General features: G+C 42.0%; 1 protein-coding gene across 7 annotated transcripts in view; it reads right to left on the reverse strand.

Moving 5' to 3' along the window:
• The window catches only part of LPP (LIM domain containing preferred translocation partner in lipoma), a 686,984-nt gene that overhangs the window by 5,871 nt on the left and 657,175 nt on the right, over window positions 1-23,938 (reverse strand). For all 7 annotated transcript variants that reach the window (XM_023514821.1, XM_023514815.1, XM_023514819.1 and 4 more), the window contains 2 exons: window positions 6,601-6,779; window positions 1,132-1,252 (listed from right to left, as the gene is read on the reverse strand). In XM_023514821.1, the coding sequence (XP_023370589.1) occupies window positions 1,132-1,252; window positions 6,601-6,779 (300 nt within the window). The remainder of the gene's footprint in view (window positions 1-1,131; window positions 1,253-6,600; window positions 6,780-23,938) is intronic.

The raw sequence follows: 23,938 nt of genomic DNA on the forward strand, positions 1-23,938 counted from the left end.
CCTTTCTTCTTTAAGCCTTAGTTTCTCCATCAGTAAAATGAACTCTAAAATATCTTAGCTCTTTGAACACTTAGTATTTGAGTCATTTGAAAGATGATGACTGGACATTGTTGTTCTCTTTACTTCCCCAGTCATAAAACCTCAGGCAAATGCTGGCAGTTCTTATTATCTGTTTTTATGTTAAGGCCAGCGAGAGGCATGCCCCTGGGTTCTAGGGCAAGACAATGCACACTGTATAAAACAGATGGTCAATTACAGCTAAGGCAGTGAATGAAACGGATACAGCTCCAGAGAGCCAGGGCAGCCCTCACAGCCCCGCCAGCCTGTGTCCTGCAGACCAGTCTCCTGAGCTTGTGCTGATAAGGAAGTCCTTCCCATCCCTCACGGACAGACAAGGGGTTTGAAATGTACTCACGCTGAAGAGCTGGTAAAAAAAAAAGAAAACTGCCTTAATGGAGAGGTCTGGGCAACTTACGGAATCGAGATAAGAAAACACTTTAAAACCATCATCTGAAAGTGTACCCTTTTGAATCAGAAGGAAAGACTTGCTTTCCTCCATGTAGGTGGCTACAGGGCCTCTAGGTTTTAGCTGATCTCCTCTGAGAAAACTATTCTCACAGCGCCTCATGCACGCCTCTCCTGTAGCCCTCAGCAGCCACTCTGACCTCTTGTCTTTAGCACTTACTAATAAATAAGTTTATCTCCATGACTTTGCACAAGAAGTTCCAATGCCCAGATGAATTCATATCCTTCTCAGTGGGTGACAATGGCATCTCTGCCTCAGGAGAGTAGTTAACCAAAGCATGGGAGCTGGGAAGATTCAGTGTAACAATAGCACGTCTCACTAATTTAGTACTCTGCAATTTACAAAGTCTTTTAAATACACAATTTTATATTTTAGTCTAATAGCCATAGGTGTGTGTGTGTGTGGGGTGTTTAAGAATCTGAATCCCTCTCTATAGGTGAGATCGAGAGAGGTAAAGTGATTTATCCAATGTCACTTATATAAAATGTCAGTGTCAGATCTAAAGCTCATTCTTGCATTTAGACATTGCTATGTTAAGGAAACCCCGCTCAAATAGGCAGCTCAATTCCTGCCGCAGACTGGGGAGGGTGGGGCCTTGACCAGACCTCACAGCGGTAGCAGTGAACATGGAAATCACGATCCAGGGCCACAATACGGACGGTCTCCTCTTGACCTGGGGCCGGCATGATGGGCTCCTTGCACACAGAACATCGGGGGGCAAATTTCCTGAAAATGGAGATAAAGGGCTGGTTAGATACTGAGCACAGGCACTGAGATAGAGGACAGACACTGAGATAAGCAGGAAAGGTGGGAACTGGGGAGTCAGGGAATCTGTTTCCTCATCGGTACAGTGAGGGAGTTAGACTCAAAGCACCGCACTGGTTGGCAAGGGAGGAATAAGTGTGCGAACTTCTTAGAACAAGAATGTCTGGGAGGTCTTCATCACACGGCTGTCACAGATGGACTTCACTTTGGGATAGATTCTGAAAACAAACCCTGACCTTGGGCGAGGCTGGCCGGGAGGGAGAGCACGGGTCCTATCCCACTCTCACTTATTTCTGAGTTTTGCTTCTAGACTTTCCTATGCACTCCACAGGTCTCAGACACAACTTCTCAGGTACCTTTGCCTTGCTTTCCCTTTTCAGGGCCTCTTTCTTAGAAATGTCTCTTGAATTCTAGACAAGAAATGGAGAGCTTTTTACAAATGCAGACAGGCCAGCCATGGGAGCTTGAGCCTGTAATCCTAGCACTCTGGGAGATGGACGTGGGTGGACAGCTTGAGCAAAACTTGAACTCAGGGGTTCAAGACCAGCCTGGGCAGAAACGTGAGACCCCTCATCTCTACTAAAAATAGAAAAACTGAGGCAAGAGGATTGCTTGAGCCCTAGTTGGAGGTTTCTGTGAGCTATGATGCCATAGCACTCTATCCAGGGCAACAGCTTGAGACTGTCTTGAAAAAAAATAAAAATAAAAAAAAAGAAAAGGGCAGACAGAGGTGAGTGAGTTTAAATGCACATCATACTAAAGTGACAATGGCTAAGTCCACATTTTCTATTGTGCTAAACTTTTATTTGAAAAGAAAAAGTTAAAGAGCTATGAATATCTTTATTCTTTAAAGAATTTTAGCACTTTTAAATGGTACGTGTACATGAGCACACAAGTACATACACATATGTATACACTTGCAGATGTTTCTGAGGCTGCAGCTAAAGCATTTCGATAGTTCTTAATATGATCGATGGTCCCTAATTTTTTTTCTCTCATGCCAGATTAATAGGCTGCAAATATAGGCCACATATCCACCTATATCTACTGGAAATTAGAGGTGGTGAGTGTGTTCATGAAGATTGGAGATGAGATGTGTTTTGAAATGAATGTGGATAAGAATTGAAGAGATTAAAAAGAAAGAACAGACTGTGCAACTCAGTTTTTTCATGGTAATGGCTTTAAGATTAATGATGTTAAAATTTATCTATTTGTAGTGAGACTTAAAAGGAAATAATGATAGTAATCTGATACTTTGTAGAGTACTTTATGGCTGTCAAAGCATTTTTACATACATTATACTCTATATGTACATATTAATTTTCCTAGCGGCACCCAAAAGGCATCTGTATGGCTGCAATCTAAATAAATATGAATTAAGCAGCAGATAAATTGATTGCTATGAAAGAAAAATTAAAAGGATCATGGCACCACTGCAGCAGTAATCAGAGTTGTTAAAATTGGCATTTTATGCAAGAAGTTTATATCCAGTGGCAAAAAATTGCTCTGGACTACCTGCTTATTTTTAAATCTGGGTTATCAGTGGTGAAATAAGCAGGCTTCTGGATCAACCGCCCTCCCAGAGTTTCCCCACCTTCTGTGAGTGCACAAGTATGTTTTCCTTATCAATGTATCCATAAGCTTCCCCCAGTTCCCCAGGAAGAATTACTTACTCCTCTAGGATAAAAAAATCTTTCACTGAAATTCCTATTTTGGTAACAATTACTTGCATATCTCTGGGGACCACTGAACTGTTAAACCATAAGCTTCCAAAGGATAGGACTTTGCTCTATCTCCAAAAGTCCTGAGACAACTGCCAGGACGGGTGCAGAAGAAAAGGAATTCGGGCTGTGTTTAATGGAGGGAGGTACCGGCCATATTTCTCTACAGAAATGGTGTTATTGGGCTTAATGTTCAATCTCAAGGTTCTTCTCTTTTGGAAAGACATAAACCATATTCTTGCTGCGTAATGATTCTTTCCTCCCAATAAGCCTCATTTCCATGATGGGAAAAAGCAAAGGGAAGAGACAAGAGGTGCTTGAACAGTTCCCATGGTGCTCCTTGGACAGCAATCCAAGGAGGGTTCAAAATCACAGGTGGCCTATTTCAAGGATGAGTTTATTGAGTGGACAGTAATAGTATAATGCCAGAATAGTAAGTATCATACATTTGATAAAAACACTTTTGATAATTAAAGCTGCCATTTATTGTGTGCCTATTAGGTGCTAAGCCCTGTGAAGCACTTTTACTCTTGACATTATTTTCTAGTGACAGCAAGATTATGGGGAAGTAGTTTTATCGTTTCTACTTTATGGCCACAGGAGCCAAGGCTCAGAGAGGGATGATCTTAGTCATCCTGCATCCCAGGGTTCAGACGGTGCGAGCACTATCCACAGCAGATTTGCCAAACTCTGGAAGACACGGACACAGAAAACGGTGCACATTCAAGCCGGGGACAGGGAGGAGGTAAGATCAGAGAAGTCTTCTCAGAGGGAATGTAATTGAATCGCGTCTTTAGAAACAGCCATTTAGATGATGTGGGACAGTGTCTGTGTGTCTGTTGGGGGTGGGGGGAGCCAGTCTGCAGGCCAAGCTACTGGTTTGCAGCAGTTATCTGAAACGCTGTCTGTGAAAGAGTTCATGTCCAGTACGCTGGGGGATACGAGCCAACTTTGACCAAAGGTGGTTATGTAGGGGATGGCCCATTAACAAGGCCTCAAACAGTATTTTGGGAGCTTGTTACTTCAAGCACAGTTCAAGACCACTTGGGAGCCTCTCTGAAATGGAGACTCGCAGGCGGCACCCCGGACCTGAATTAGAATGTGAAGTTTAATAAGATCCGTTTATGAATCACAGGCGTAGAAGACTTCCAGAAACAGTGGTTTGCAAGACAGACAAAACAGGTGAGACAAATTCCTTCTCAATTCCTACAAGATCTCCTGTACCTGAAGGTAACCTGCACTCCCAGTCTGCCCAGATACATCAAAGTAAACCTTGAAATATAGGGAACCCTTTCCCAGCTCTGTGTCCTTGCTTTTTGGCTGATATGTTCCTTCTGCCAGGAATCTCTTTGTTTTTACATTTAAGACACTCTCCAAATTCTCCTTCGGTGTAGCCTCCCCCATGGCACAGCCCAGTGGCCTCTTCTGCCTCTGACAGCATGAGCTGAGCCCTTACCTGGGCCTCCTGCATCCGGCCCTTTCTGCCTTATGTCTGCACATTTTCTCTGCCCTCCTCCTGGCAAGCTCCTTGCTGACAGAGACGTCTCTATATATATCTGTGTAATTTCTCTCCTTACATCTTCAATGTAGAGCACAGTAACTGGCACACAGGGGGCTCTGTATTAATGTGAGCGGAAGCAAGGACTGAAAATATCTCCTAAAAACCCACAAACGGAGAATATTCAGAAGGACCAAAAACAAGGCCCACAAAATCTGTGTCAAGAAAAAATCTGTACCCTTTTATGTACCCTCTCCGTGGCCTTGCAGAGCCCATCCTGTGCTGGACTTCTAGCTGCTTTGTGTGCTGGTAATTTTAAAGTTCAGAAATAAGTGTTCTATAAAACATTCTCTTATTTTCCTTTGGGAAATGGGAAAAGAGCAAAAGCTTCTCTCTAGACGTAACTGCCAATCATGAAAACAACATTATTTTTAAAAAAATAATTTATATTCTAAAATGCATTGAACTGGAAAGAGGGTAATTAGGGGGGTTATTTTTTTCCCCCTTTTTAATTGATCAAATATGCTTTTTTGGAGCTTTCAGAACCTCATCCTTACGTTATAAGTCTCTAATTATGCTCCCCAGTCCTAGAAATAAAAGATAAATGGCATAGATATAAACTTACATTTGTCAGAATTGATTTCCTGTTTTAATTGAGGGGTATAATATATCAGTCTTTTCCAGCAAAAGAAACATGTGTGCTCTGATTATATCTATCAGTCTTTCTTGGATTAGGGAAAGGAGAGAAACAGTGACAGAATCGACTTCCCATTGGTATCTTTTCACTTCCCTTAAATAGATGCAGGTTCTTTTCTTCTTCTTTTTTTTTTTAACGTGTAATTACAAGCTAAAAATATCAATAATGTGAAGTACAATTTATGCTGTGACTGTCCTTTAAAAATGAGCCCTTCCTTGTCTAATTCAGGTTAAAAATTTCTGCCTCTGGGTTTTTAAAATTCATTCAGTCTCATGTCTATTAGTGAGGTTTTCAGTTTCTTTGCTACTTAAAAAGTGGTCAGGAAATTCATTTTTAAAATATGAGTCCCGGACCCTTAAAGTGCTTGTGGTGAATACTTCCTGGTTGTTGAAAATCAACAGAGTGGGAAGATTCGCCCACAAGACTATACATTTGGGGGCTAGAACAGGTACCCAAGGTGGTGAGCAATCTGAGCCTCATCTCCTTGGCAGCCTCGGAAGCTGTCCTCAAAGCCTGCGCCTAACACACAGGAGCCAGGAAACCTCTGGGCCTACCATTCACAAATCATATCTATGGCTTTAATACAGTTCTCAGAAATATATCACAAAGGTTACATACCAATTAGGCAATTAACCAAGTGGCCAAATCAAAATAAGCAAAATACAAAACCGTAATTTTCTTGGAAACTACAGCCGTAACAGGAAAGAGGGAATTACAAATGAGAGCAAGGAAGAAGTGGGGACGTAACTGGCCTTGATCTTGAGGCTCTATTTCTAATTCTCCTCTGAGCATCATGCAATTTAACTTGATTAATTTCATTAGGAAAAAAAAGCTGAGGAAGGGAAGGCCTGGGTGGGGGGAAAGACCAGGGAAAAGCATGTATGTGTTGACAGCGGCGTGGCTGCCTCTGAATCTGGGGGCGAGGCTCAGATGGGTAAGAGACACAGGAATTTGTCTGTGTTTATTCACCATATCCTCCTCTTTGTAGAGTGGCAGGGATGCAGAGCTTAGCTTTTGAGACAGCTCTGAGTTGACACGGCTGAGAGAGCTTTAGGACCAGGTTTGCAAACAAGTAAGTTGAAATGCTCCCAGAAGTTGAGCCATTTGCCACATGTCACACATCTTCGTGTTTAGTCAGGATTTTGCCACTTTCTAATATAATGTTCTACCAGTGAGTCGACTTTGTCACAATCAGAGCCACCCAAAGATGCAATGGACAGGCCCCGGGCAGCAGAGGTCAGGCTGGATGACCACATGGATCTCTTGATACAAATGCCTGCATTTGGATGAGGGGTACATGTTTTTAAAGGTCCCACTAAATCCTGAGATTCTACAACTCTGAGAGAGGAGAATGGATACCAGCTGGCTAAAAAAAGGAGAGGAGGCTGCCTACTTGTGGAAGTCCTCGATGCAGTGGATGAGCCCGCCGGCGTCCACGGTGAACGGAATCCCATCCAGGCTGCGGTGGCACATCACACAGGTGAAGCAATGCGGGTGATAAGCCTTCCCGGTGGCTCGGAGGATCCGCTCCATGATGGGCTTGGCGCACACGTTGCACTGCTCCAGAGTATTCTGAGGAAGGAAAGAAAAGCCACATCAGGCCGGGGCTTGAGGAGCTCCATACCGCATGATAAGTATCACAAAACACATCAACTCAGGTGCTTGTCCAGTGCTCAGGGGAAGGCAGAGTGCATGCTGTATGAGAGAGAGGAGGAGATGCAACTGCATGGATTAAGCAGCTTTTCTAGGTAGCAGATGGAAAATACAGGGTTTAGAGTACATGTTTTATGACTTCCACCCTTGGCACTTCCCTTGTTTCCCATAGCAAGGGTGACGGCAAACTTTTCTGCAAAGCCCCTTGAAGTAAAATCTTTCTGGCTTTGTTGGAACAACCTAGTTTTGCTGTTGAAGCTCAAAGGCAGCCATAGACAGCATGTAAACAAAGGGGCATCCACCAAACTTGATTTATAGAAATAGGTGATGGGCTGGATTGGGCCTGTGATGTTAGTTTGCTGATCCCTGAAATACACCATTTGGAGACAGCTTCACTGTTACTTCAAAAACTTGATCCAGCATTAAAGACCTAGCAGAGTCACTAAGGCCCCTCACTCTTTACAGAGGGGCCTGTCTGACGTCTAAGACAGCCTGCTACCTGCACAAGAGCTCAGCATGATCCACAAGGCTTCTGAACCTTTACAGCCTTCCTTCAAAATATCATTGAAGGTTTGATGGTTTGTAAATTCTTGACAGAAATGTTGAACCTGTAAGGGCCTGCTTTTGGAAAGTGAATTAAAAAAGCCAATTTAATTGGCTTTAAAAATATGCTGGACTTTAGAAACACAGACCTCCTCTTAATCTGAGTCAGGACTTACACAGATTGATTGCTAACCTCTCCATAGAATCCCTGCTCTTACCAAACAACCACGCTTCACGTGTGATCTGCTACGTTCCAAATAAGATACCTGAACTGACTCGCTGAATTTACGTTCAGGAGTAAGCTTAGGATGTGGATCTCTCTAGGAAGATGCAGACCTGGATGGAGTCTAGAACTAAGCAGTAACTGCCCTCGGAATGGCTGTGAAGGAAGCAGCACCCAGGGTCCTTGTGTCTGAACTGGCTTACTTGCATCTCATCTCTGGTAGTACCCCCCCCCCCAATAACTTCTGACTTAATTTCCAAAACACAGATGTGGATAAACACCTTTCCTGATTAAAAAAACAAAAACAAAAGACTTGCTGCTTCCTCTAAAATGTAAAAAGAACTAATTCCTGACATACGTTCACCCGTCCTTTCTAGGCCAGGCTTCTCAGGCCACACTAGACTGCTCGCTCTTCTTCAGCCTGTGACAAACTGCCCTAATTCTGGGCCTCTAATGCCTACATGCATTGCAATTTGCCATTTTCACCTTTCAAGTACAGGCCAAAATGTAACTTCCCAGTGAATCCTTCCCTCACGGCCCCATCTAGAATTAATTGGTTCTTTTTCTGCCATTTTTGAGAGTATGCTTACAGTTACATTTTATTAAATTTATCTGTGCCCATGTCTACTTCCTCTACCACGCTGTAATTCTGTTAAGGGGGAGACTGAATAGAATAGAATTCTCTGTCCCATATCACATGCACTCTGTATGTGGGCTGGGATAACAATAAGCCTGGGGTGAACGTGTGCAAAAGAATGAATGGAGGAATATTGTTTACATCTCACCCTGGCAGCGCAGTGCTGGCCTGACTCCCTTAACTCTGGAATCCAACCCAAGATGAATTGGTAAATCCATCATCATCCTTTCCTCAAAGCTGCGGTTGCCCAAGCTTCTGAAATTGCTTAGTACGCCTCTGGTCACAGTCTAAACTCATGGAAACTATTAACCTATTTTTTTCCCCCATTTTGAAGTGGTGAAATTAAAATAGCAGAAGAGCCTAGGACGAGTGTGTGGAGATGACGAAGGTCTGGAGAATGAGGGCCTGCTTCTTTTCTACCCTGATGAGCTGAGCTAATGTGGCTGGAAATTGTCTTCCCAAGGCTTGTGTTTTGCTTCTCTGTGGTTTTAACATTTTTTTATTTTTAAAGCTAGCTCTTTAATGGAGTTGAACAGCCAGAAAATGCTTCACCAGAAAATGTTTCTGTTTGCATTGAGGCTTGGCTACAAGACTCAGTTCATTTATTCAAAACTAGCAGCAACATACACGGTTAAGTCAGTTGTTATGGAAAGACTTTATGGTCTGTAGGAGCTTTATTCAAATGACAGGTAATTCAAACATTTCTGCTGCAATGGAAAAAAGTGTAAAATATGCCTAAAATCAACCTATTGCAAAATGTACCCCAATTAGAATAAAAAGTTGCAAGAATGCAATTGACTGGCATCCTGGCTAGTGAGTGATGGAGAGGGCACGCTGACCTTCACTAACCAACTCCCTCAACTGCCTCCCTCCCTTTCTAGTCTCTAGCTGGCCCGCTGGTCCCCCTGGGCCCACTTTCCCTTAGAGAAAGAAGAAAAACTGACACGGTCAGGGAGGAGGGTGTTGGGGGGTCCCTCCACCCCAGGCTCTGATTGCACAGGTGCACAAACAGATCCGGAGAACTGATCAATTGGACATGAGTCATGGAGCTCATGAGGAAAGACGGGGAACTGGAAATTGAGAACCCAGTTCCTAAGTCCCAGTAATTCAGAGAGGGACCTGAGGAATTCAGTACTTAGGCAGGGAGAAGAAAAGTTGGTAGGTGAAGCCTATGACTCATCCTTCGGGTTTTGACAATATCTACAGTTTGACCTTGGGTAAATAATTTCTTGTTTCTAGACCTCAGTTTTCTCATCTGTAAAATGATGATTAATTCAAACTGGACTGTTTTATCGCTCTGTGATATATTAATATGAAAGAGTGACTATTTCCATTATCAGAGATATTCTAGGAACAATTGGATAAGCCCCTTTTTAGAGGTGTGAAAGGGGGTTCATCTTTTAGAAACCTAGACTACATTGCCTCTTACAAGTCCAGAACTTGATAATGGTAGAATTTCAAGTACCATGAAGTATTTGTGTCATCTTATAGATGATTATTTTAAATCCAGATCCATCCCCAAATGTACTCTTCATATGAATATTAGGCTTCTCTGAAGCAGATTAAAATGAAATGATTGATAAAATAGTTCTGAAGAAAACAAAGTTTTCAAGCATATAAGTGAAAGGGGTTATCTCCTGATGTGTCTATGTGAATCACATTCTGCATGTTTAATAGGGTTGCCATGTTTGATGGATAGGAAATAAGAGGAAAAGAACACACTCTAGCCTAAAACTCTCTAAGACCAGGAGAGGGCTTGGCAGGCTGACTCCTGACCCAACTCCACCTCTGTCCCCTGGGCACTCCATCTTTCAGCTGCCACACTCAGCTTTCTGCCACATCTTCAATAAGGCAACATTCCTTTATGAGCCCAGGGCACTTCACTCCTTATTCTGTGTAGAGAATGCCTACTCATTCCTCTAAATGAAGCTCGCATGGCCACATCTCCTGAGAAATCTTTTCTAATTCTCTCTTTGTTATATGAGGTTGACAATTAAGTTCACAAACTCATCCTAACAAAGTGCTACATACCTCAGTGCCGAATATCATGATGGTCACCTTTGAAGTACTGCCCTTGGGAAGTTACGCGCCAATGCCAGCGCCTAGTCCACCCTTCAAAGCATCTTTTCTAGGATGAGTTTGTGACCTTAATTGTCAGATCTCATGTAGTGACAGCTCTGATGGCCATTCCAGAAAAAGAGTTCCAAAATTGCTTTGAAGAGTGGACTAGACACTGACATCAGTGCACGGCTTCCCAAATGGAGCACCTTGACCGTGACCATGGTGATATTCAGTAATGGCGTATGTAGTACTTTTTCTAGAAGGAGTTCATGGACTTAACTGTACAACCTCATATTCCAAATAGACTAAGTCACTTCTTTCACTCCCATAGTATTATATGATGCTTCTCCTATGATGCTGAATACAATGTACTTGACTTAGTGGTTTATGTCAATCTCTATGACTAAACTGTGATCTTTCCCCCTTGGCCCCATGAAGCCGTAGTGTGAGTCGTGTTACCCAGGAAACAAATTCTGAAGCAGAGATTTGCACACAGGAAGTTGTTGAGAGGTCTCCTTGCAATCTACACCTGTGAAGAAGCATAGGCAGTCCTTGGGCAGAGGCAGGGGTTGAACTAGGGCGCAGCTGCAACAAAGATGGGTGGCTCCAGGAGGAGGGCTGTCCTTCCCTGAGCTTGAGGACAAGGTCTTTGAATCCCTGCGTCTACCAGTCAGTTGATACAGGCTGCCACCAAGGAAGTGTGACCCTGGGTGAAGAGGCTCTTTTCGCTTGAGGGTAATTATCAGAGAGACTCAGCTATAAACTGTCAGCAGCTAGGGGAGTAAGCACCTCGGTCTTAAACAGAGATCTGGACAGCACACTACAAAAACCACAAGAGTAAACATCCTTGTCCCGGCCTATGTAGTCCCTGACACACAGGAGGTAATTGGCAGCCAGCTGTGGAAGACCGTCTGGCTTACGCTGAGATAAAGATCTAGATTTTATTTTTTTTTGCAGCAGGTATTATTTGAGGACTTTTTCCCTCATAGAAATATTTACTCCAATGAAAGTATGGTTAAGGGTGGCGCCTGTGGCTCAGTGGGTAGGGTGCCAGCCCTAAATACCGAGGGTGGAGGGTTCGAACCTAGCCCCGGCCAAACTGCAACAAAAAAATAGATAGGCATTATGGTGGGTGCCTGAAGTCCCAGCTACTTGTGAGGCTGAGGCAAGAGAATTGCCTAAGCCCAAGAGCTGAAGGTTGCTGTACACCACAGCACTCTACCAACGGCAACAAAGTGAGACTCTTGTCTCTGAAAAAAAAAAAAAAGGAAAGTATGGTTAAAAGAAGAAGATAAAAGAGTGGCTGAAAAAACAAGAAATTTAATCAGTTGCTAAAAAGCACAGCTTATCTACTTTTCTGAAATAGTGGGAATACAACGGTGGTTACAATGAAAACGTTACGTGAAAATAAAAATTAAGTCACAAAGTTTGTACAAAAAACTCCCCAAATGCAACTTTTTAAAAGCCAGAGATACAATGTGGTTGCATTTTTTTCTATCCTCGGATATTGTATATATCCAAATAATTCTAAGTCCCAGGCATAAGTGACGGAAGCATCATCCAAATATAAATGAAGCATATACGTAACATAAACTTTAAGTATGTGTGAGATGATAAAGGAAGTTAAGTGTAAAGCCATAATGTACACATTATACAGGTGTTTATACATGTTCAATGTTGAATATTTAAACTCAAGAAGCATAAGTATATTAAGACTTGTAAGATTAAAAAGTGATTGTTGCCATTTATAAATGTTAAAATTTTCATTTTATAAAATGAAAATGTGATCTTTTATTCATCTTTATCTTTTCTAAGTACAAAAACAATATTGTAAAAAAGGAAAGACTGTTGGAAAGATAACGGGTAACAGCTCATGTCCTAGGTATAGTCATGGTCCTGATGAGATAAGAACAAAAGAGAGTTAGAAAATATTAGATCTTGAAAAGTTCCTTGCTTGCCTTCCTCTCCCATAATCTTTTTTTTTTCTTTCAGGGAAACAATTTTTTGAGGAAGGGCATCCCTAAGAGCCCCAGATCACTTCTGGATGAAGAGTGAGAGTGTAAGGGGGTCCACGTTGTGCTGTTTGAAAACAGCGATCCCACTGCAACTACCAGATTTAAGAAACTAAGGCACAGAGGGCTAACACAGCTAGTGCAGATTTGGAGTTAGAATACAGGTCTCCTAATTCTGTCCCATGGAGAATCCCTTTGCTACAGCACAGTATACTCATCCTGTATTTCAATAGACACACTCCATGTTGCAAAGAGAAGGCAGCCAGGCTCACTACCTGCAAGTTACCAGTTCCTTGCAACAAACAGAGGAAACGCTTTCAGATTGTGAACTAAAAATAATCCCCTGTTGACAGAACAGACCCCTCTCCACCAAGGGGACCCCAGCAAAATTTTAAAACTGAGTTCCCAGCCATGATGACGGGAGGTTGGACACACATCTCTCCTCCCTTGCTAAGGACCATCAGGCTTCATTTCCTAAAGTCCAGCCCAGCATTCTTTCCTGATAAAAGACCACCAACCCTGAAGTGGCTTTAACCGTCCACAGATCATGCGCAAAGAGGGTTTTATGTCCTCGTTTCACCTTTTTGACATAGAAGGTGACTACTTTTAAACGTGGACCCCAGGGAAAAACAGCCCCATTGCATAGGCACATAGTTCTCTTTTCACAGATATTTGTGACTCCTCCTATAGCTTGTGAAATGCGTATATTCAGCTGCCCTGCTCGGTAGCTCAGAATAAACTCTTTTGTTCCTTCCCAGAATCCAGTGCTCTTGGCTTGTGGCCAGGTGCCCTGTCCCCCAGCCTGCTGGAATGGCCATTACAAGGGGCAATAAACACTTTCAAAGAGATAAAGCTTTCCTTCCCTAAATTATACACCTTATTATTTTTTTTCAGTTAACAGGATCTTAAGACGGGTTTTCTCCCCAACCCCCTACAGGATAGGACAAAATTCACTACTGAATCTCTGGCATCTACACAGTATTATGCTTGTGTAAAAGGAATGCTTTACAAACATTGATTAGTTGATAAATTAATAAACTCTGACCACATGTTTTATATAAAATAAAATTATTCTATTTAACCGTGAAAAACAGTTCTATAGTCCTGACTTTCTCAACGGGAAGGCTAAGACATGGAATGACGCAAGGGGTTTCCAAGTCTATCACATCTGGGAGGGAAAGTTGGGGCGAGGGGTTTCACCTCGGGCCAGGTGAATCAAAATTTCTCTTTCAGAGATGAAAACTCTAATTAGTCCTAATAGACAAAGTCTTGACACAATTTATTAGACAACATGAAATCTCTAAAATGTATTTGCTTTTGATGTCATGAGCCCTCTAGATGAACAGCCATGAAATTCACGGCTAAAAATTCAGTGAAAGAGTTGTGACTTTTTTCTTCACTTTTGCCAATCTTTTTGAACACAACGTTTTGCAATTAGTACCTGCAGAACCTCAGCTTTCCTATAGACCCCCATCAAACAAACTTTTTATGTTTCCTTGAAGAGGAGTACGAGCTGCCTCCGCACTTACACACTAGTACTACAGAAAGCTGAAAGACTGGATCGAGGTGTTCAGCACCCCAGCAGGGGCAGAGGAAGAGAGAGAAGGCAAAGACGCCACCGCTGTCCTCAAAGGTTCCCAGTAAGGGGATAGGCAGAATCATTTATAAATACTGATTCCGGTTAAAGGGTGGAACACATCGCTGTGACTGAGCATGAGTAATGCATGCTGGGAGCACAGAGGATGAGGAATTACTTATGAATGGGGAGAGTGGGCAGCACAGTAGTGCCGGCTTATGACTCCAGGAATCTATTCTAGGTGAGATTTGAGCTGGCACTTATTTTAACTACTACTTTAGCATTTTTTGGGGGGGGAGTTAATGTTGTATTGTAACAAGAATTCTTCATTATCTAATCCCCTTTGAGAGGAGTCTCAGATAACCCTGCACTGAAACAAAATTCATTTCACAGGAAGAACACTGTAACAAAATCTGTGCCTTGGGCAGCACTTGAAGAGGAACACAACTCTGCCAGATGTGACCGTCCCTGTGTCAAACCAGCACAAACACCACATGTATATTACTATTAATGCAGAAAATAAATTTCTTACAAAAATTTCTGTTTATATTTGGTCAAATAAACTGTTTTAAAAATTAAGAAATATGCCCTAAAACCATAAGAATAAAAAGCCAACAGAAAGGACAAAAAGAGCAGGGTTAGGGCATTTTCCCAACTTTTTCATGAGCCATAAATCACATTTTTCTTTTTTTGTAGACAGGCTCTGCTCTCTCTCACTGGCTTGAGTGCAGTGGTGCAATCATAGCTCGCTGCAACCCTAAACTCCCAGGCTTAAGCAATGCTCCTGGATCAGCTTCTGCAGCAGAGGTATACATCACTATGCCTGTCCCTTTTTTTCCTTTTATTTTGTAGAGACGAGGGTCTTGCTGTGCTGTGCAGCCTGGTCTGGAACTCCTAGCCTGAAGTGATCCTCCCACCTAAGCCTTCCAAAGTGCTAGGATTACAGGCAAAAGCCACTGTGCCCGACCTATAAGTCACATTCTTTACAAAGTAAATTATGTGCTGTTTTTTATTCTTTATCACTAGGGTTAGGATTCTGATCTGAGCTGCAGTTAATCAGAAAAGAATATCTCTATTATAGGACATTTAGTTTATCTAGATCTCAATGCCCAAAGAGGTGGTATTTCACCTTAAAATGTGTGATTTGTGTGTCGCGCTGGGTCTTCCAAAACACTTCTCTTGAATATTTTATAATCTTTAGAAAATGTGGCATAAGGGAAGAAAAGGGGAGTAAGATTAGATGACTGTGTGTCAGACCTTCACGTGAGGGGCAAAATTAACAGATCGAGAATTCCTTTGAGACTATTCTGAGAGTGGAGAAAAGAACAGAATTCCTTTTCTTCCAAGCCAAGTCAAATTACAGTAATTTACAACATTTTCAAGGTACAGTCATTACGATTTATTAACTTAGGAATCAGAGCAGAAGATCTTCCACATACAACAAGAGAATTAGAGATCAATTATTGAAAAAGTGACCTGGGTTTGAAAGTCTAGAAATTTGCCTGAACTTTCTGCCTTTGGCTTCCTCATCTACTAAAAGAGATGAAAATATCAACATTGTGGTGTCGTGAGGATTAAATGAGTTCACCAACATGAAAGCTAAGTATCCAGTGCCTGGCTTCATCATAAATGTTGGTTTTATATCTGATAGTTCCCCTATATACACTGTAAGGAGCTAGGACATATATTCAATTAACTTGGAATCTCTTGATCATTTAATTGGATTACTATTTTTAAACACTATATTTCTTTAACTTTTTTCCTTTGTCATTAATTCTCCTATGTTTTATATTTCTCCTTTTTTTTTTCCTTAAATGGATTATCTAAGGAATTCTGCCTATGATCATCTCAGATGACTGGATAATGTCGCAACATAAAATAACTTCTGGATTCCTCCATGACTTTTCCCCCTCCTTCCTTTCCTGAGAGTTTTGTGAAAAAGCTGTTCTTCTTTGTAAACTTTATTATGTCTAAAGTCCATAAACTTCTTAGTGCTTCCTAAAAATAATTTACATTTCTTTATGTACCAAAACCAAAAACTGACACCTTGACTTGCTACTTAAAACTTATAAGATATACTCAGACAAGACCTTGTTTAATTTCCACAACAATCTGGTGCGGTAGGTAGACTGGTGGCGTCTTATCCCCACCACGTGCCACATGACTATCAATGCGCCAGGGTTTGGGCCTGTGTTTTCAAGTTCAGGACAAGGCTCTGTCTTCTATGTCCTGCTGTTCTCCAGTTCAGCTTCTCAGATGTCTATCTCACCCCATGTAACAGCAATAATGCTGGATACGGTTATTAATCTCCAGCATGCTGCTGTCCCATAGTCTTTCATGAATACCTAGTTTCATATAGTTTGGGAAAATTTCTTAAACTGCCTTGTCCAATCCTCACTTTTACATGAGTCATTACGAAAATTTGGAGATACACAAAAATCAAAAAACATAAATCCAGACAACAGAAACAAATGAAGCCCTTCCAGCAACAACAACAAGCCAAGCAAGTTAAAACTTGCATGGACTGACTCGGAAAGGACAAGTTAAAACTTGCATGGACTGACTCAGAAAGGACGCTGTCAACTATATTTCTTGGAGATGAAAGAATGGACCATAACAGTCTGTCTCAAAACTTTCATAATGACATGCGTGTGCGTGTGTGCAGTTTTGTTTACATACCTGTAAAACGTATTAAGTGATGGCGCAGTGACATTTCATACATGGAGGATGCGTACAGGAAAGTCTAGGAGTCTAGGCTCTATAGTTGGCTGCAAATACACTCGGCAGGGGCCGTTTTCTCGAATTAACTATAATGTAGGCCCAGCTAAGCCCCTGATGTTCGTGCCTGTTTGGCACCATCTTGACAACCGTCTGTTATGTGATCTTTATTTAGAGTACACAGAGGCCTTGGTGGGGAAAGAAAAGACTTACCTTTTGGTCTAACAGTGCTAACTAATCCCAGCATTACTAGAAACTAAAATTGCTGAGATGGATGTTTCTGGAGACCCTGGAGGGTTGGGCGACAAGGAGAAATTTACCAGAAGCCAAGGGCTGTGTTTGAGCCTTGCCAGGCCAGCCTCCAGCAGTCAGGCCTGTGCATAGCATTTCTTCTTTGGGCCTAAACTCCTTTACCAGGAAAAGAAAGGATTTAGGGGTAGGTGCAGTGGCTCATGCCTGAAATCCTAGCACTCTTGGAGGCCAAAGTCAGAGGACTGCTTGAGGCCAGGAGCTTAAGACCAGCCTGAGCTATGGTAAGACCCTGTCTCTACAAAAAGTAGAAGAATTAGCCAGGGGTAGTGGTACGTGTTTGTAGTCCTAGCTCCTCTGGGAGTGGGGAGGAGGCAACAGGATTGTTTGTTACCAGGAGTTTGAGGTTGCTGTGAGCTAGGTTGAGACCACAACACTCTAACCTGGCAACAAGAAAGATGGCTTAAAAATAAATAAGTAAATGAATAAATAAATAAAAATTAAAATAAAATAAAAGAAGGGCTTTAAGTTCATCGACTTCTTGGTCCCTTGAAACTCCTACTGAAATAGGGCTGGGGTCTTTGTCTTATTTGCTGCTTCTCCCCACCCCCCGCTACCGTTTCCAGAATAATGCCTGTCAGACAGAAGGAGCTCAATAAATATTAACTCAATGAATAAATGATCCCTTGGGAATACTTTAAAGATTCACCCAACAGCATCTACTCCCATAGACATGGTCAAAGTTTCCTACCCATCCTTAGCTGGCTTTCTGTCACCACCCTATTTGAGCAGTCCCTTCTCCTAAGCCAGACTCTCTCATCACCCCGTTCCTCTCTTCATCGTCCTTATCATCAGCTGGTATCACCTCATGTCTTTTCTTGCTGTCAAGGTTATTGTTTATCTCTACCTTGGCCTGTCCACATTCTCTGGAGCAGTGTTCTAAACATAATAGGTAACCAGTAAGTATTTTTGAATTTAAGAAATGTCATGAAATAATTTAAGGTCTCTTTCAACTCTTAGGTTCTTAGATTCTATGTTAGCAAGAGCATATGTCTCAAAAAAAACCCCAAAAAACCAAAAAAACCAAACTAGTGCTACACCTTTCCCTGGGAACATAAACGATTTGAAGTCAATCACACAACAGGAAGTAGGACATGTTCCTTTCACTGACGGTATTTGTCTATCGTGGGTAACTGACCCATCCAGGGCAAATTGGTGCCCACATGATGATGCTTTCAGCTATGTGCACACATAGTAGGAACTGCCTGCCTACACATTTCAAATCAGAATTAAACCCTTATGAATCATCTATTAGACTAAAGATCTGCAAGCAGAGACTAGAAATGTTCCCAGTATCATTCTGCTCATGCGTTGGTTCGCTTCAGAGCTGCCGGAAACACAGCCCTGCCAAGATGATTATTTTCTACCTGGCTTTATGAATTACAATCACTTCCTAAATTACTAAGCTACAAGTGGTTTGAGACAAAAAAGTAGAGGTCGCGGAAGGTCTCTCTCCTTATACTCAGGAGATGACAGAAAAGCTTATTTGAACCAAACTTGATCCCCTTTCAAAAGAAAGGGAAAACTTTAAGCCTCTATCTCCTGGGAGTGGCAAAGGGAACAGCCAGAGGGCCAGGAGCGAACTTTGATTCTCTAGAGATCAGTTGAATGGATTTGGCAATCACTTGGCTTCTGTTGAGAACAAGGCCTTCTGATTATAACTTCTGCCAGCAGAAAACAAAAAGACGGTAGTACCATCGCCTAAGGAAGGCTGTCAAGACACACCAGCAGCCTGGCTCCTACTGTGGCTTCTTTCTGAATAGATCCCTGCCGATGTGTATGTCAAATGCTCTGAACCGGCTCTGAACCCATTCACCAGAATGGAACTTCACGAAGAGCTCAGAGGGAAGCTGATGAAGCGATTTGTTTTTCTTAAATTATACCTCGGCTGTAATATTTTCTGACACTGGAAATAAAGTAATTGCCTGTTTTGGTTCTTCCCTCAACTTGCCAAAAGTGATTTAGACTAACTAGGTACAAAAAGCCCAGACAGAGGGTACAGGGTTTTCTATTCCCTAACTGCTGAAAGACAAAGGAGACAAAAAATACAGATGTTTTCTCCTGGCTGAGGCAAAGGGTGGTGGCCCAACTCTTTCAGTGTCTCTGGAATGCAGATTTTGTTTCACAGTTTAGCAGTCTTTTTTGGATTTCAGCACAGTGAACTCACACGTTCCTAGATTCCAAGACCTCCAAAGAACCAGATGGATGAGAGAAATTGGGAAAAAGAACCCACACTGCTTGAAAAAGGTATGAATTTCTCACTCTGCATTTAGCCAAAAAGCTCTGAAAATTAGAAAAGTGAAATCACTTTTGGTTTGTTCAAATGCATGCCATCCTAGAGTTGTTTGTGGTGGGTAAAAAAAAAAAAAAAAATCCATGAGATTCAATGGTTTGGAGTCTGTGTTCAGTTTAAGTTAGGATGTAAACTTTAGAGAGAAGATGGGATTGCTATTAAGGTAGAAAAGAATGCAGATGAAAGAGATTACTGAAGAGGATCACTAATCACCTGTGCTCCAGAGACAGTGGCCACTGCCCAAAGCCAGAAGTTTTTTTTTTTTTTTTGGCTGGGGCTGGGTTTGAACCTGCCACCTTTGGTATATGGGACCAGCACCCTACTCCTTTGGGCCACAGGCACCGCCCCTCAAAACCAGAAGTTTTACCTTGATGATCAAGGCTCTTCAGGATATGGCCCCACCTAGCCTTCCTAGGTCCTTATCTCACCATTTCCCTCTAAACTCAGTCTTTGTTTCTAGTTAACACTTTGCGCTCCCCATCCTCACATGTCTTTCCTTCACTGCTGACTCTACCTTGAATATTTTTGCTGAGCAAGCTAAATACCTCAACATTTATGCCCCGGGATGTGTGAATGTTGCCTCCTTTACTGACCATTTTCCTCCTCTACTGTTCTGTTACAGAAGTGTTCGTCCCTTCTTTACAACAGGGGTCCATAACTGCTAAAGATGGTCATATCTCATCCCACAATGTCATAGTAACAGTCCACCCATGGGAGGTAAGGTTCTGGGAGGATTTCTGTAGCGTAGTACCTGGACACTACTCTACTAGTGATGCTGCCTGACTCCTGATGCTATTCATAAAATGCAATATTGCATTTCTCTGGAAATTCATACTCTCAGAGCCCTGAGTTGCTGTCTTAGTCTGTTTTGTGGTGCTATCACAGAATATCACAGGCTAAGTAATTTATAAACAATAGAAGTTTATTTGCCTCATGGTCCTGGAGGCTGGGCAGTCCAAGAGCATAATGCTAGCATCTGGTGAAAGCCTTGGTGCTCTAACACATGGCCAAAGACAGAAAGGTAGGAGAAGGTGAGATGGAGAGAGCAAGGGGGAGCTGAATTCATTCATTTCTTCCTTCCTTCCTTCATTCATTTTTATGAATTCTTTTTTTTATAACAACTACTCTAAAGATAAGTACTAAGTCACGTCCATGGTAACAATGTTAATCCATTTATGAGGGCAGAGACCTCAGGACCTAAGCAACTCTTTTTTTTATTTTTTGAGACAGAGTCTCACATTGTCACTCTCGGTAGAGTGCCGTGGCATCATCGCTCACAGCAACCTTAATCTCCTGGGCTTGAGCAATCCTTTGGCCCCAGCCTCCAGAGTAGCTGGGGCTACAGGCATGTGCCACAACTCTTGACTAGTTTTTCTATTTTTAGTAGAGATGGGGTCTTGCTCTTGCTCAGGCTGGTCTGAAACTTCTGAGCTCAAGTGATCTACCTGCCTAAGCCTTCCAGAGTGCTAGGATTACAGGGGTGAGTCACCATGCCTGCCTCTAATCACCTCTCATTAGGCTCCACCTCCCAACACCGTTGCACTGAAAATTAAGTTTCTAATAAACGAACTTTTCAGTACACATTCAAACCATGGCAGCTGCCATTGAAAGAGGTTGGGTTAGCTCAGGGATGCCATGCTATGGACCTCATGAAGACAGAGCTCATTGAAGAGCTCCAGTTGTGCCAAACCAGCTGTTCAAGAATTCCTAGTCCAGGTATAGGAGAGGCAGCCTCTGAGTGATCTCAGGCCAGAAACCACTTGAAAGACACCACACTGGTATTATCCATTTTAGATGCCATCACATTTCTGACCCATGGAACTATGAGAGATAATAAATCATGATCGTTCTTTTTACCCAAAATGTTTTGGAGTGATTGGGTATGTAGCTATAGTAACTGAAAGATAAGCATAATTTCCATATTAGATTCTGAGCTCTTCAAAGATAAGAACTCAAAAAAAAAATCCTTTATGTTTCTAGCACTGAAAAATGTACATAAAATACAGTAGAGGTTGTTTGTTAAATAGATATGTGAATGAATAAATATTAAATTTTGGACATGGCCACTTAAAATTAATGCAGTAACTTCATGAAGGTAGTTAGATACATTAAAACTGCTTGGGCATACCAGGCAATGGTAATGGCCCAAACACGGAATATAAATACAAAATAGGTCTTCCTCCTTCATATAAATAACAATGTGGTTTTCAAATTATATAAGCTATTGTTTATTCCTGTATGAGCATGGGAATAGATTGGTACAGAAATATGTATATAGAATTCTTTTTCTTCAAAAGTATCCAGTACTATTCTTTTTTGTTGTTTGTTTTTTATTTTTTCCATTTATTATTATTATTTTAGTAGCGACAGGGTATCACTCTTGCTTAAGCTGGTCTCGAACCCCTGAGCTCAAGTAATCCACCCTCTCAGAGTGCTAGGATTACAGGTATGAGCCACTACACCTGGCTCCACTGAATATTTTAACTCCATCTATTACTCTACCATATTATTTTACCATCTATCACTTAAAGAATCACAACAGCCCCCTGCTGGTCTCTCAAGTTCCCCATTTTTCTCTACTCCATTCTATCACTCCTCTGATTTACCTAAATGGCATATCGGACTCACTCAGATAACCATAAAAACCGAAGAGTTCATTCAAAAAGTAATGACCCCCCAGACCTATTTGGTTGTAATTTCTGGGTTTTGGATTCAGTCACCTATCTCTTTAAGAATATTCTATGCTGTGTCACACTTACTTTATGATTTGACACATTATTCCCTTTTTCCGTTTCTGGGTTTTTATATTCATGTATCAGAGAGGTTGGACCAGATGACTAAGATCCGTTTCAGGATTCATCTTCTCTATGACTGGATGGCATCATAAGGAAAAAACTCCAAAGAGAAAAAATATTTCAAATAGTTTCCTTGCTCCAGCATCTTGGCAGGCTGCCCACTAGTGACTGGCCCTCAGCATCAGTGAGAGTTCTACATCAGTGTCCATGAGAGCTGCTGCAGCCCCCATCGCACAGCATGCCAGCGTGAACAGCTTGCCTGGGGTTCCTCTCAACGGAGCCAGAGCCAGCTCAGCCCCAGTTGGAGACACGTGAGATAAGGTGTGAGGCTTTGATGGTTTCCATGAGTCTCAACCCAGACCTTGTTCTGCCTGTATTACCCCAGGTTTGGTACGCATGTGTGAATTAGATAAGATCGTAGATCTCAATTGACAATTGTAATTACATCCATGGACTCTCATGAGATGGAGCATAACATTTTATGATCATAAACATTTATAACTTGTTTTTTTTGCAGAAACTCAGAGCTCGGACATGGTCAGGCAAGCAACACAAATAGGAAACAGTGGAAGAAGGGGGAGACCGTCAGGGTCTTGCAAGCGGCCTGAGAGGACAGCTCTTTTTAACTTGGTTCCTCAGAAACCCCATTTCCCTTATCCTCGTCATGTCTCTGCTTCATGTTTTCTATTAATGTTTTTCCTTAAATAAATTCTACATTATAGCTATCACTTATCTTATTTATCTATTTTTAAAATTTTTTGGGACAGAGTCTTAGTATGTCACCCTCGGTAGAGTGCTGTGGCGTCACAGCTCACAGCAACCTCAAACCCTTGGGCTTAAGGGATTCTCTTGCCTCAACCTCCCAAGTAGCTGGGACTACAGACACCTGCCACTGGCTCAGGCTGGTGTTGAACTCATGAGCTCAGGCAATCCACCGGCCCGGCCTCCCAGAGTGCTAGGATTATAGGTGTGAGCCATTGCACCTGGTCGAGTACAGCTTTTTACAAAAAAGATTTATAGATGAACACTATCCAGCCCTGGTGCCAGGCTTCAATACACTGTAGTATTATCTCTCTCTTTTTTTTTGTAGAGACAGAATCTTACTTTATCGCCCTTAGTAGAGTGCCATGGTGTCACACTGCTCACAGCAACCTCCAACTCCTGGCCTTAGGTGATTCTCTTGCCTCAGTCTCCCGAGTAGCTGGGACTACAGGTGCCTATCACAAAGCCTGGCTATTTTTTGTTGCAGTTGTCATTGTTGTTTAACTGGCCAGGGCTGGGCTCAAACCTGCCAACTTTGGTGTACGTGGCTGGCACTGTAACCACTGTGCAACGGGCGCTGAGCCTCTCACTTACTTTAAATGTGCATTCTAACATTACCCATTTATTTTACACTGACTAAACTAAGGAAGGCATGTTTTTACTTTTCCAATTGTCTAATCATTGAAGCCCACCTGAGGCATTTCAAACATCCCCAACATCTTGCTTGCTTTCCTGCTTTGAAGAAAAGGTACTCACCTAACAACTTGTTAAGAGTTTAAGACAAAACGTGAGAGACAGAAAATGAGAAACAATTTTATAAGAGCTCAGTTCATAATAGTAACGTTTCTCACTTTGGTACAGTATTTTCTAACCAACTACATTACTCACCTACAAATATAGTTTCAACAGTCTTACTGATGTGTTTTAAAGTCTTGAACTACAAAGGTCCACACTGAATACTCTGCCATTTTCCCAAAGCCCTCTCCCTTCCAGGGTATTAGAATCCTACCCACTTATCCAAAATAATAACCCTGGAGTGTTTTTCTTTTTTTTTTTTTTAGACAGAGTCTCTGTTGCTTGGGTATAGTGCCATGGTGTCATCACAGCTCACAGCAACCTCAAACTCCTGGGCTCAAGGGATCCTGTAGC

This window comes from Otolemur garnettii, unplaced genomic scaffold (assembly GCF_000181295.1).
Source record: "Otolemur garnettii isolate 467f Iridium unplaced genomic scaffold, OtoGar3 scaffold00060, whole genome shotgun sequence".
In the NCBI taxonomy this organism is placed as follows: domain Eukaryota; kingdom Metazoa; phylum Chordata; class Mammalia; order Primates; family Galagidae; genus Otolemur; species Otolemur garnettii.